General features: G+C 48.3%; 1 protein-coding gene across 1 annotated transcript in view; it reads left to right on the top strand.

Annotated features, from left to right (window-relative positions):
* Window positions 1-14,053, top strand: part of UGGT2 (UDP-glucose glycoprotein glucosyltransferase 2) — a 273,428-nt gene that overhangs the window by 24,078 nt on the left and 235,297 nt on the right. The window contains exon 7 of the mRNA XM_054012252.1: window positions 2,204-2,276. Within this exon, the coding sequence (XP_053868227.1) occupies window positions 2,204-2,276 (73 nt within the window). The remainder of the gene's footprint in view (window positions 1-2,203; window positions 2,277-14,053) is intronic.

Genomic DNA, 14,053 nt, shown 5'->3' with positions numbered 1-14,053 from the left:
GGGAGACGCCCACGTAAGCGCCGCCCAGAGCCTGCCTCACCACATCCCGTGCCCCAATCCCCTGCCCCCTCCCACACCCAAACTCTGTTGCTGCTGCGGGGGAGGCACTGAGCCAGGTAGGGAGACTGCTGGCCCCGACAACCCCCTCCTCCAGCAGCAGCGGGATCCCAGGCCACCTGCCGCTGCCCACTCCCCCAGCATCCAGGTTGCCCTCCCCCAACACCCCCCCCTCCGAATTTTTAGTCAGGGGTATATAGTAATATGTCATGGATAGGTCATGGGCCGTGAATTTTTGTTTACTGCCTATGACCTGTCTGTGACTTATACTAAATATAACCATGACTAAAACGTAGCCTTAACTATGATGGCTCATGTGTCTGCCTTGTACCCAGCCTTGCTCCTGATTTGTTCCTGTCCAGTTCGAGTCTGCTCTAGCCCTGTTCCAGCCCTGCTCCATTGCCCAGCTTCTGACTCTGACCCTTGGCTCTGATTATTGACTCCTGGCTCTGGCTCTGTCCCTTGGCTTAATTCCTGGTTCCAGCTTTGGTCCATGGCTCTGGCTCCCGGCTCCTGAACCCAGCTCTGTCCAGTAAGTCAGACTGCCCAAGCCCTGGCCCTGACACTGGATAGCTTTTGTAGAGTAGATAAGGCCTAAGAATGGCAGTGAAAGAGAATAATAATTACTTACTTTAATTACATGAATTTGTCTCTTCTGATCTGGAAAAATTTAGGATGGGAAGGGAAAAAAAAGTTGCAAGTGAGATGAGGATGAGGGTGCATTATTTAGTATGTGGAATTTGGCATGGTGCCTCGTTTAAAACCAATGCTATAAGTCTCTTATGTTCATGGTTCAAATTCACACTTTTTTTTTTAAAAGAATAGAACCCAGTATTATTTGATTATCCACAGTGGTTACCATTTGATCAAACTGAGGAAAAGCCATTTTAAGAAGCAAAGCTGTTAGTTGTACTATCTAACACATATATATAATAATTGAAAAAGTAAACACTTTTCTAATGCTCAACACAGACCCAGGGTTTGACCCACACCCTCAAAACTGCAGACTTAATGGAAAATGACTTAGTAAGTGCTCCTGTCTCTAGCACCCAGACACCAGCTCCCAATGGGATCCAAACCCCTAATAAATCTGTTTTACTCTTATACAGGGTAAACTCATAAATTGTCTGCCTTCTATGACACTGATAGAGAGATATGCAAAGCTGTTTGCTCCCTCAGCTATTAATTAGTTACTCTTGATTAATTAATAAGCAAAAGTGATTTTATTAAATATAAAAAGTAGGATTTAAGTGGTTCCAATTAATGACAGACAGAACAAAGTAAGTTACCAAGCAAAATAAAACAAAACACGCAAGTCTAAGCCTAATACATTAAGATACTGATTACAGATAAAATATCACCCTCAGAGATGTTACAATAAGCTTCTTCCACAGACTGGACTCCTTCCTAGTATGGGCCCAATCCTTTCCCCTGCTACAGTTCTTGTTAGCTCCAGCTCAGGTGGTAACTAGGGGATTTCTCATGACTGGAACCTCCTTGGATCTGTTCCACCCTCTTATATAGCTTTGACACAAGGTGGGAATCTTTTATCTCTCTGGGTCCCCACCTCTCCTTCTAAATGGAAAAGCACCAGGTTTAAGATGGATTCCAGTACCAAGTGACATGGTCACATGTCCTGTGAAACCCCAAGCCTCCTTCATTCTTCCTGGCCTCACTCCCAGGAAGGCTTGCAAGTAAACAGAGCCATTTACAACCAGTTGTCCTAGTTGATGGGAGCCATCAAGATTCCAAACCACCATTAATGGCCCACACTGCATAATTACAACTCGGTGTGTGTGTGTGTGTGTGTATATATATATGTATGTATGTATGTGTGTGTGTGTATATGTATGTATGTATGTATGTGTGTGTATATATATATATATATATATAATATATATGTATGTCTGAGTTATATTTCATATTTCTAGTGTCAGATATAAGAATGATACATTTATACAAATAGGATGAATACACTCAGTAGATTATAAGCTTTCTAATGATACCTTACAAGAGACCTTTTGCATGAAGCATATTCCAGTTACATTATATTCACACTCATTAGCATATTTTCATAAAATCGTATGGAGTGCAACGTCACAGTAATTTTCTTGTTTTGTGTTTTATGTGTGTTCCATGTGTTCAGCCACAAATGACACAACGGAAGAGGAAGATGATGAGGAAGGTGAAGTCCAGGGATTTCTCTTTGGCAAATTAAAGTGAGTTGACTTCATTTACAATTAAACTTCTTCGTTTGTAAAATAGCTGTTTTTTGAGCTTAAAACAAAAGTTCAGACATATGATATGAAAGTCTGTCGTGGCAATGAGTTGACTCAACATTGGCTAATTTTTGTGTGTTTGTGTACTTCACTGTTTAACAGTATTTTTCAGTAATTCTTTGAGTGCTTGCTCATGTCGATTCCATTGTAGGTGTGCACATGCCCACATGCACGGCTGGTGGAGACTTTTGCCTTAGCAATACCCGTAGGACCAGCTGTGGTGCCCTCTGGAGTGCCGTGCTCATGGCACGGTATATCAGGTGCCGCTGGCCCTGCACCCTCTCAGTTCCTTCTTACCGCCCATGGTGGTCAGTTGGAGTGACTCTGTCCCTTGCTTTGCAAGTGGTCAGCAGTTTTTTGTCTAGTTTAGCCTTGCGGTTTACCTGTAAATAGTTTAAATCGTTGTTAATTAGTGGTTAAGTACCCGTTAAGTGTTTAGTTTGATAGTGTCCTAGCAGGGACTTTGCCCCCGGGAGGACATGCCCCGCTCTCTGGGTTTCAAGCCCTGCTCATCGTGTAACAGGCCTGTGCTTGTTAGTGACCTGCATGAGAGTTGTCTCAGTGCCTCGGGGAAACCCATATAAAGGAGTGTTGTCATCCAGAACTTTCATCCTCAGGGACACAGAGAGCGCAACATGCGCCTCAGGGCACTCCTGATGCAGGCTGCCTTGCGCCTAGCTCCAGAGATGGAGCAGCCCGATCCAGCACCCAGCTCTTCAACTTCAGTGCATAGCACACCTCCAGCACCAGGGTCCTCCCGGCACCAATCCCGCCGCCGGTACCGAAGAAAAGGACTAAGAAGGCGACATCGGCGAAGCCTGATCAAGGAGCTTTGGGCAAAGGACCCTGCTCGGGCCTCACGCCCACTAAAGTATCCACTAAAGAGCTCCGCTGTGGGGAGTTCTTCCCCCATAAATACCTCCCACCAACTCCAGGGAGCGGTAAGGGGCCTAGGCCAATGTCTCAGCCGACCCCCTCTGAGGGCCCGGTGCCAAGAGAACTGAAAGCACCTCCACCACATCCGATACCGCGTGCGGCAAAGGAACCAGCTTTGGCTTCCCGTGAGGGCAAGCCCACTGGCAAGGCCCTGCACAAGTTAGGAGAGCGCCAATGGTCTCCGGAGCCAAGACAGAGCCGTAGGTCGCCATGTTCTTGGTCTGAGTGCCAGCCCACGTCTCCAGCTTGTCATTAAGCCAGAACGAACTCTCCACCTGTGACGAGGTTGTCGCCCTGGTAGAGAGGCGAAGGACAGCGAGGGAGCTGACCCGACCAATTAAGGAAGAGGCACCCCGGGTTAAACTAGCAGCACCAAGCCCTAAAGTTTGGGTGACTGGGCCACCAGGAGGGCCCAGGTGGAAAAAGAAAGAGGCTGAAGGCCCATCAGAGGTCACAAAGAGTCGGAGCACTGAGGGAAAAGAGGATCGTGATGTTAGACTGCCAAAACCAAGGGACCGGGGAACGCCTAGGGCTCCATACCGATGTTATGCCTGCGGGGAGTGGGGACACATAGTTGCACAGTGTCCCAATGCTGAGGAGCCTATGCAGTGTAACCTGGGGAACTGGGCAGATCCATGCTCCCTAATCCACCTTGTGGGGGTCTCACTAACCCCACATATGTATACCAGACCAGTGAAACTAAATGGGGTAGGGACCACGGCACTGGTTGATTCGGGAAGTGCTATCATGCTTGTCTCGGGGAAGCTCGTGAAGCGTAGTCAGCTGCTGCAGGCTAAACATACGGGGATAACATGTGTCCATGGGACAGTTAGTTACTACCCCACCATCCCAGTAAAAATCGAGATCCAAGGAAACACTACTGAGGTAGAGCAGGTGTAGCCCCTAAATTTACTCCCAGTAGGGGGATTGGAGAAAGAAGGGGACCCTAAAATTGGTGAGGCATCCACAGCAGACTGTCAACCCCCAATCTTCTCTGAAATATCCCCAGATTTGTTCTCCACTCCCAGACAGGGTAGAAAGACAAAAAGGGAAAGAAGGGCAGCTAAGGCCTTGGGAACCCGAATACTGACCCAAAGCCAGAGGGTCGCTTTTGTAGGTAGGTGGACCTGTGCAGCTGAACAGGAGGCCACGCAGGAGGGAGAAGGACCTGAGTCTGACCCCCACCCCAATGCTTCTGAACCAGTAGAGGCAACAGAGACTGGGCCCTTAGATCTTGGGCAGATTAGCCCCAGGAGAGGAAATTTTGGACGGGACCAGGCAGAAGACCTAAGGTATGACAACATTAGGAAGGAGATGACTGAAATAGATGGGGTCCCCGTGGAAGGGAAAACCCAGGGACCAGGACCCTACTTCATAATGAAGAAGGATCTCTTATACCGGGTTGCACCAGTACAGGGGCAGAAGGTACAGCAGATCCTAGTACCTCAAAAACACCAGAATGCTGTATTAAGTCTTGCTCACAGTCATCTTTTTGGGGGGCATTTGGGGGTAGAGAAGACCCTGGCACGAGTCCTACGACGGTTCTTCTGGCCCGGAGTACATGAAGAAGTGCGGAGGTACTGTGCCTCCTGCCCAGAGTGTCAGCTGCACAGTCCCCGTCCCCACTTGAGGGCACCTTTAGTACCCCTTCCCATCATAGAGGTCCCCTTCGAGCAAATAGCCATGGACCTTGTGGGACCCCTGGAGAAGACGGCTCGGGGCCACCAATATATACTTGTTGTTTTGGACTATGCTACTCGCTACCCAGAAGCCGTCCCCCTGCGGAACACGACCTCTAAAACTATAGCCAAAGAGCTGGTGGGGATCTTTGCCCGAATGGGGCTACCGAAGGAGATATTAACCGACCAAGGAACCCCATTTATGTCGAAGCTAATGAAGGACCTCTGTACGCTGCTCCATATACATACCCTGAGAACTTCGGTCTACCATCCACAGACTGATGGGTTGGTAGAACGGTTTAACCGAACCCTCAAGGCTATAATAAGGAAGGTGGTAAGTCGGGACGGGAAGGATTGGGAGACCCTACTACCCTACCTTATGTTCGCTATCTGGGAGGTACCTCAGCCCTCAACTGGGTTTTCCCCCTTCGAGTTATTATACGGGCATCATCCCCCTGGCATACTAGATATCGCCAAAGAGATCTGGGAAGAGGAACCCAATGAGGAGAGAAATATAATAGAGCATGTAATGCAGATGCGAGACCGGATAGCCCGGGTTACCCCTATTGTACGGGAACATTTGGAGAAGGCACAGGAGGCCCAGCGAACCCATTACAATCACCAGGCAAAAGTGCGACAGTTCCAACCAGGGGATTGGGTTATGGTGTTGGTACCCACGGCAGAAAGCAAGCTTCTGGCCCAATGGCAGGGGTCCTATGAGGTGGTTGAACCCGTGGGGGAAGTAACCAGGTGCAGCAGCCAGGACGCAGAAAACAAGAACAGATTTATCACGTTAACCTTCTGAAACCCTGGCATGCACAAGAGGCATGCACAACGGTCCAAAAAGACCTAACCCAGGAAAACAAGCCTTCCAAACAGGTGAGAGTGTCTCCCGATTTAACACCAGATCAGAAGAACGAGGTGTCTGAGATGATCTTCCGGAACCAAGATGTGTTCTCGACAAAACCGGGTCGAACAACCGAGACATATCACCACATCGTCACGAACCCTGGGGCCAGAGTAACAGTGAGGCCCTATCGGGTGCCAGCGGCAAAAAGGGAGGAAATAAAAGCAGAAGTAAAAAAAATGCTGGAGTTGGGGATCATCGAAGAATCCCACAGTCAGTGGTCCAGCCCAATCTTGCTGGTGCCCAACCCTGATGGCACCACAAGATTTTGCAACGACTTCCGGTGACTAAACGAAGTATCCCAGTTCGACGCATACCCCATATCTCGCATAGATGAGCTAGTGGACCGTCTGGGTAATGCCCGGTACTTAACTACCCTAGACTTGACAAAGGGGTACTGGCAGATTCCCCTTGCAGAAGACGCAAAGGAAAAAACTGTGTTCTCTACACCAGAGGGTCTTTTTCAATATACTGTCCTCCCTTTTGGACTACATGGGGCCCCCACTACCTTTCAGCGCCTCATGGACAAGCTATTACGCCCGCATAACAGTTATGCTGCTGCCTACTTGTACGATGTGGTCATTCATACCCCAGACTGGGAAACCCACCTGGAGAAGGTGGAGGCAATCCTCGATACCTTCAGGTGAGCTGGCCTTACAGCAAACCCTGCCAAGTGCGCTGTAGGGTTTACAGAGGCCAAATATCTTGGCTACATTGTGGGAAAAGGTTTGGTAAAACCCCAAATGAACAAGTTAGAGGCCATGCAAAATTGGCCCCGACCAAGTCGCAAGAAACAAGTCCGGGCATTCCTAGGTGTGGTGGGGTATTACCGACGATTTATCCCCCACTTTGCCACAAGGGCAAGCCCCCTGACAGACCTAGTGAAAGCCCGTGGACCTGATCTGGTGAGATGGTCTGACGCAGCAGAGGAAGCATTCACAGACATACGGACTGCCCTCTGCAGTAACCCCGTACTGATGGCCCCTGATTTCACCAAGGAGTTTATCCTGCAGACGGATGCATTGGAAGTAGGGTTGGGGGCCGTTCTATCACAGATGGTCGGGGAGGAGGAACGCCCAATTCTATACCTCAGTCGGAAACCCCTTGCAAGGGAACAAAAATATGCAGTGGTGGAGAGAGAATGCCTCGCTGTAAAATGGGCCATGGAAACATTGTGCTATTACCTGCTCGGGCGCAGGTTTGTCCTCGTGACCGACCCTGCCCCTCTTCAATGAATGCAGCGGAACAAGGAGAAGAACACAAGGGTGACCAGATGGTTTTTATCCCTCCAACCTTTCCAGTTCCGTGTGCAACACAGAGCAGGGAGCCATCATGGCAACGCCGATGGCTTGTCACGTGTGCATTGTCTGGTGTCCCAAGCTGCGCAACCCCATGGCGTTGAGCAGGGGGGAGGGATATGTGACAGACCCAGACCAGTGGGGTACAGGAGTCTGGTAGAGGGCAAATATACTGGTCACTGGATGAGTAGTTTTCTGTTGTTTGAATGACCAGAGCAGGGGCTGCACTAGAGTAATCAGGAACCTGCTAGAACCAGTTAAGGCAGGCAGGCTAATTAGGACATCTGCAGCCAATTAAGAAGAAGCTGCTAGAATCAATTAAGGCAGGCTAATCAGGGCACCTGGGTTTTAAAAGGAGCTCACTTCAGTTTGTGGTGTGAGTGTGAGGAGCTGGGAGCAAGAGGCACAAGGAGCTGAGAGTGAGAGGGTGTGCTGCTGGAGGACTGAGGAGCACAAGCATTATCAGACACCAGGAGGAAGGTTCTGTGGTGAGAATAAGGAAGGTGTTTGGAGGAGGCCATGGGGAAGTAGCCCAGGGAGTTGTAGCTGTCCTGCAGCTGTTACAGGAGACACTATAGACAGCTGCAGTCCACAGGGCCCTGGGCTGGAACCCGTAGTAGAGGGCGGGCCCGGGTTCCCCCCAAACCTCCCAATTGACCTGGACTGTGGGGTCTTCCAGAGGGGAAGGTCTCTGGGCTGTTCCCCAACCCACATGGTGAATCTCTGAGGCAAGAAAATCCGCCAATACGTGCAGGACCCACCAAGATAGAGGAGGAACTTTATCACAGTTGTCGGATTGTTGCACCAGTGCATGTGCAAGACTCTGGATTGGACCTGGTTGTATCGAACCATAACAAGAAATGCCACAGATTCTGCTCTCTGTTGGGCACGTTTCTGATCCCTTTGGTCACCGGCAATCATGTATGTCTACCCTCCAATGCCTTGGAAACTGAGAATCCTCAGGAAGATCAGGCAAGATGCAGCCCTAATGATAATGATAGCCTCATCATGGCCCAAGCTGGTTTGGTTCTCTGATCTTCTTAACATGTGTAGTGGAAAAATTGCTCAGGGTTAAATTTGGTTGGCTCAGGCCTGAACTTTGGTTCAGACCTGAGCATTCGTCAAGTTAACTGGAAGAAGGGGGTTTTGGAGAAAGGGGATTTTTGAAGGCAGGGTGAAGGAAAAGTACAAAAGCAGAGCTATCTATAATCACAAGGCTTGTGATTCATAAATGCCCACTGTTAGTTTTAGGGGAAGCTTATAACCACAAAGCGCAAACTGAGAATAACAGGAAAGCTTGCTATGCTATATTCCTTTTTATGGAAAATGTATTCCAAATATGGCAATAATGTTGATAAGAAAGTATGTATTACTAATTGTGGTTTTTTTGCTATATAAGCTATTCAAAAATCTGTATTCACGGGGAAAACTGCCAGTTCACTGGTACTCCCTGTTTCATGCTCGAGAATAGAGGGGCCTCAGGCGATTCTGAACCAAACACAATGCGTGGTCTTTTTTTCCCCACGACAATTTGGGGGCTCGTCTGGGATCCACAGTAGACTCTCCCAGACCGGAGGACCGTGGGCAATCTCCCACCAGACCCAGGGCTCATCTGAAAGGTAAGAGACCTTTTGAAATCTCTATCATGGGTTTCTGGTGGAGGATCTACCTGTAGGCTCAGGGTTGGGTGAGTGGTATGCTGGATCTGATCCTTTTGCTGACAGACACGCCTGACGATCTTCTGTTTTGTCTTTTTCTGTTTACTTGGTTTTGTCTGATTCTGGTTCTGGTTCCCTGGGAAGAGCCACTAGGTGGGTTGCAGATAGACCTGTTTTTGTGTGCCAGTGTGAAAGTGAAGGTCACTAGACCGGTGTGAGTGAGGGTCGCAGGAAGACGCCCCGAGTCTTGTGCAAAGTCCTGAGGGGCTCGTGACCAGAGGTACCTCAAATGCAAGTCCTCCGGCCCACCTTAGTGGGTCATAAAGGACCCTGACCAGTATAATGACCTTCTGCATGGCATGACTGGCGAGGGGCCTGTGCAGGTCTAGGAGTGTGTGACCCCATCCCTTACCATCTGTGAATGATCTGGCTTCCTCACCCTCTTTCCCTCTGGTTCCCCTCCTCCGCCAGTAAAAGGCGGCCCGAAGAGCCACTGACTAGGCCAAAAACCCCCACCCAAAGCAACAGAGCAAGGGCCGCTGTTCTCTTTGAGATTAGCCGACACTCTTTGCTGGATGGGGGTGAAGGCAGTTGTGGATGCACCTAAACAAACCTTTCTTGTATGAAAGACCTGTGTGAACATGTCGGGTCCTGGGGCGGTGGGCTCAACGGGAGCGCCACCCTGTCAGGAAAGTCAGGATACTGGAAGGCCGAAGACTCTAAAGTGATCTTCGTCTCATCGGGAAAGCTGTAAACAAGGGTGGCGGTGTGGGATCACTGTCTCGCCAAAAGGGCACACCTGGTTCTGGTTCCTTTTGTTTTGTCTTGTCTGTCTGTCTGTTTGTGTATATATTATCTATATGTTATGGGGGCCAGTGGGTCGAAGGGAATGATCATCCCACCAAAAGGCACACCCGCGTTCTATATGTATACCAGTTATAGTCCTTTTACTTGTAAGTTCCTAAATAAATGGAATTGGTATACTGGGGATGACCCAGAACTACAGTTTCCCCTGGAGAGGAGCTTTGACCTTGATAGGATCGTGCACCTGAGAGGTGCACTTGTGGCTAATAAAGTTCGTCAAGGCCAGTTCGATGCCTATTTCGATTGGTACGGGGAAACTGAAAAACAGCGCCATGAATCTCAGGTGAGGAGTCTTAGAGACTCCCAAGAAAAACTTAAAACCCAATTAAAGGAGACACAAGAAAAATTGACAATAGGCCATGGTCCTGCTGGTCAGCAAGCCCCCCTCTACCCTTCTATGCCCCAACTACCCTGTAGGGCTACCCCGTTCGCGGATCTCATAGATCTTTCTGTAGAAAGCCGACAATGGCCTCTCCCTCCACCACCCGCTAAAAGGGCTGCAGAGGAGGCTGGCCGACTAGGGGAACGGCCCCCGGATTATCCAGCTGATCCTGAGGCTGCCCGGGGGTCCTGACCCCAGCCCTCTCCTACAGCCTCAGCTGTGTCGGCCCCAACGCAGACCTGGCAATTCCAAGGGTCAACATCCACACCCTCCCCATCTTCTTCCTTGACTGCAGGTTCCCCAGAGGTTCGGTCAGACCCCATTGATGATTGGTCTAGGCAGGCGGAAGGGTTAATAGCAGAGTTAACTGAATGCTCAGATTCAGAGTTAAGAGACTTGTCTGACCATTTTGAAATTATAAAGGAACTCGTAAAGTCCCCCGAGTTTAAAAATTCGCCACCAGCGAAACACACTAGATTTCAGGGAACCCTTAAGAGGATACAGGAGGCTTTAAAAAAACCCAGAGGAGAACCTTCTTCTTCCCCTTCGCCAACTCCCAGGGATAGGCTGCCAGGGTGAAGGAACTACGGTGATTGTACATGCACCATGGGCTCCGTCGGATTTGTATAACCTAGTCGATAAATTTCCCAAAATAAGAGAAGATCCCGTTAAATTTCAGGAGCAACTAAAGATGGTTATCCAGTGTTTTAATCCCACCAGGGCAGACATAAACCAACTCCTGAGAGCAATGTCTTTATTACCCAGAGAAACATTAAACCACCTTTTCCACGAGGCTGGTTGGCCTACAGATCCCGATGTTGGCATTAATCTCAGTCCAACCGATTTAGATACACATCGTAACAATCTGATAAATGTAGTCCTCACTGTATGCCCACCAAAACCAGACTGGACCAAAATTAATAGCTGTAGACAGAATAAAGGGGAAAATTCTGCTGATTATATGCAGCATATCAAAGAAGTGTTTGAAAGGCATTCTGGTATAAAGAATGCAGAAAAAAATGCCGAACAAGCAATGGTAGCTGCCTTTGTTCAAGGACTCCTTCCAAAACTAGGGGACCAAGTAAAAGTGAGCACGGTAGACTGGGAGGGAAAGACCCTGACCGAGATTTTGGCAGTAGCCCAACATTATTACCGCCAATTAGAGAAAAAGAAGGATGATACTGAGACCAAGTTAATGGTCCTCCAGATTCACAATATACAAGAAACCTATAATGGCCATAAGCGGCGGGGAAGAGGAGGAAAATCTAACCAAGGTCCCACCCGAACTCCTTTCCAAAACTTTAGTACAGCATGCCAGTATTGTAAACAGGAAGGACACTGGAAAAATGCATGCCCAATCGTATTAATCAACCTGTTTACCCCGCTGCTCCACCGCCAGCCCCCTTTCCTCAAAAGTGCTAGGATAGCCAGAAGACCAGTAACATCATTGCTTCACTTGTATCCTTGGACCAATCTGGACCATATGTAACTTGTGTTATAGATGGTATGCCCACCCTCTTCTTGGTGGATATGGGCCCTTCGCGATCTACTCTCCACACCAATGACTTCCCCTCTCTCCCTCTAACGTCTGAAATTGTAAATGCAGTAGGGGTAGGCAACACTCCCATTCCCTATCCTGTCTCTTCACCTCTGTCTGTCTCTGTCGGTCCTCTATCAGACCATCATGCCTTCCTCCTCAGTCCTTGTTCGCCTGTTAACCTTTTGGGAAAGGATTTGCTGTGTAAATTAAACTGTACCATCTGTTGCTCCCCAGATGGGGTATATTTGGATGTTCCTGACCTGGGCCACAATGAGGTTCTGGCGGTCTTACAGGAAGACACTCCAAATGGGGGATTGGACCCCTGCCATTCCTTGTTGCAACAGGAATTGCTGGCTAAAGTTTCCCCCCTCATTGTGGTCAGACCACGCTAACCAGGTCGGGCGCATTGGGACTGCCCAACCTGTTAAGATCATCTAAACCCAGCAAAGCCTCTTCCCAGGGTTCAGCAGTATCCTCTTTCAAAGCAAGCCGAAGAAGGAATTCAGCCAGTAATTGACTCCTTGATTCAACAAGGGGTTGTGAGACCGACAACCAGTGAATGTAACACCCCCATTCTACCGGTCAAGAAATCAGGCAAGGAGACTTGGCTCTTTGTCCAAGAACTCCGTGCTGTCAATGCAGCCGTTCTCCCTGTTTTCCCCATTGTCCCTAATCCTGCGACCATTATCTCCTGTATTCCCTCTTCCGCCACTTATTTTACTGTTGTTGATCTTTGGTCAGCTTTCTTTTCTATCCCTTTACATGAAGATAGTCAGTATTTGTTTGCTTTCACCTATCAAGGGCTCCAGTATACTTGGACCAGGCTGCACCCTGCGTTTTTGGACAAGTACCATCAGCATGTACTGCCCTCCCTAATTGGCTTCCAGTTAATGAATACCAAAAGCTCCTCACTGCCTCAAGCATTCCTCCCACTGTTGCCCCCATCCCTGTGGTTTACCCAAACACCAATAGGCCTGTGTATTCTACCGAAATCCACTGGGCAAAACCCTCCCATCTCAGTGACCTGTTAGAGTTTTGTTAAAGAAATTTATTTTTTTCCGTTCAAAATAGGTCTTATGAACGAACCATCGAATGGAAAACAGATGGAATAGTGGAAATAGAAATGTTTGACATTACTACCAATGAGCCCCAGAAATCGGAACTTAAAATTATTGGATTTTATAGAGGAGTAGATATGATGACCATTCCCGGAATTTGTAAAACAGTAATTGGGAAGGGTCTCTTTTGTTGTTTAATCACCCAACTAGTAGATGGTCAAATATATACCCAAAGACTCTGTTCTGTCACTAGGAATTTTACCTGTACTCAAATAATCCGCGTGACCACTAATGTGACCTGTATTCTGTTGCAATATGCCCCTTCCTATGCTCTTAATGTCAATGCCTCATGAAAATATATAAAGGTAACAGACCAGCAAATGTGGAATAAAACACCCCTGAAAAGAGATGAGTTAGGATACTGATGGACCATAATTAATGCCACATTGGGGACCATCAGATTCATGTTGCCCTTATCTAGTTTTCAGGTCATCGCTATATATTAAAATTGCTCAAAAGGGGCTGTCCTCAAAGTAGCTCAACAAAGGCTTGGGTTTCTTCTAAAAAGAAAAGAGATTTAACTGAATATCTGTGGGATGGGGCCAGTAGTGCAGCTGCAATTTGTAATATCCACAAAGATCAACAACATGAGGAAAAGTTAGGTCAATTGGAAAAGGCCACTGGTTTTATTACAGGAGCACAGCTAACTCAGGTTCAGGCTGGGGTTGGTGAATTGCATATTATTTCCGCCCTTAGCTCTATAACTCAGAGGTTGCTGACAGAAGTGGTACTGAACGTCCCTGAGGCTGGGAAGGCATTGCAGTGGGACTTGGCATGCTCAGAAGTTCAGGATTTCTTGAATGACCAGCTGACGGCCATTTGGAATGATTTCGAGCACCAGGCCTGGCCCACTGCCCTTACAGATACCTCAGGAGTACCATCTAATCTGTGGCCATGGAGACATATTGGAGGTTTTCTGGGTGGCGGTGTGTACAGTCACAGTGCTCCTTCCAAGCATACGGACCTGTTACTGAATCCTGCCGGGTCCATGGGGAGGATGCATATGGGATTGGGTGATTCACCGAGACATTTGGGAAATCAAGTCACCTGGTATGCCTAGCTGATTTATAGTCAGTGCTCTTGAAATAACACCCAATATTTGGATCAAGATAGGAAACCAATGGACGTTTTGGCCACTGGAACCCCCACAGCTTCAATGTGTACATAAACTCAAACCAGGGGAAATTGTTACTGTCTACGAGTGTTGGGAGGGCATGGGACAAGGAACTCTCCTACAAGGAGAGATGCTCTTCCAGGCTAATAACAGTTGTGTATATGTTTCGGTCCATATCATACATGTTGCCAGTTTTAACCTCCCCACAACCGCAGGCAACC

Source organism: Malaclemys terrapin, chromosome 1 (assembly GCF_027887155.1).
Source record: "Malaclemys terrapin pileata isolate rMalTer1 chromosome 1, rMalTer1.hap1, whole genome shotgun sequence".
Lineage (NCBI taxonomy): Eukaryota > Metazoa > Chordata > Testudines > Emydidae > Malaclemys > Malaclemys terrapin.
The sequence above is the reverse complement of the archived record's forward strand: the minus strand, read 5'-3'. Positions and strand labels throughout refer to the sequence as shown.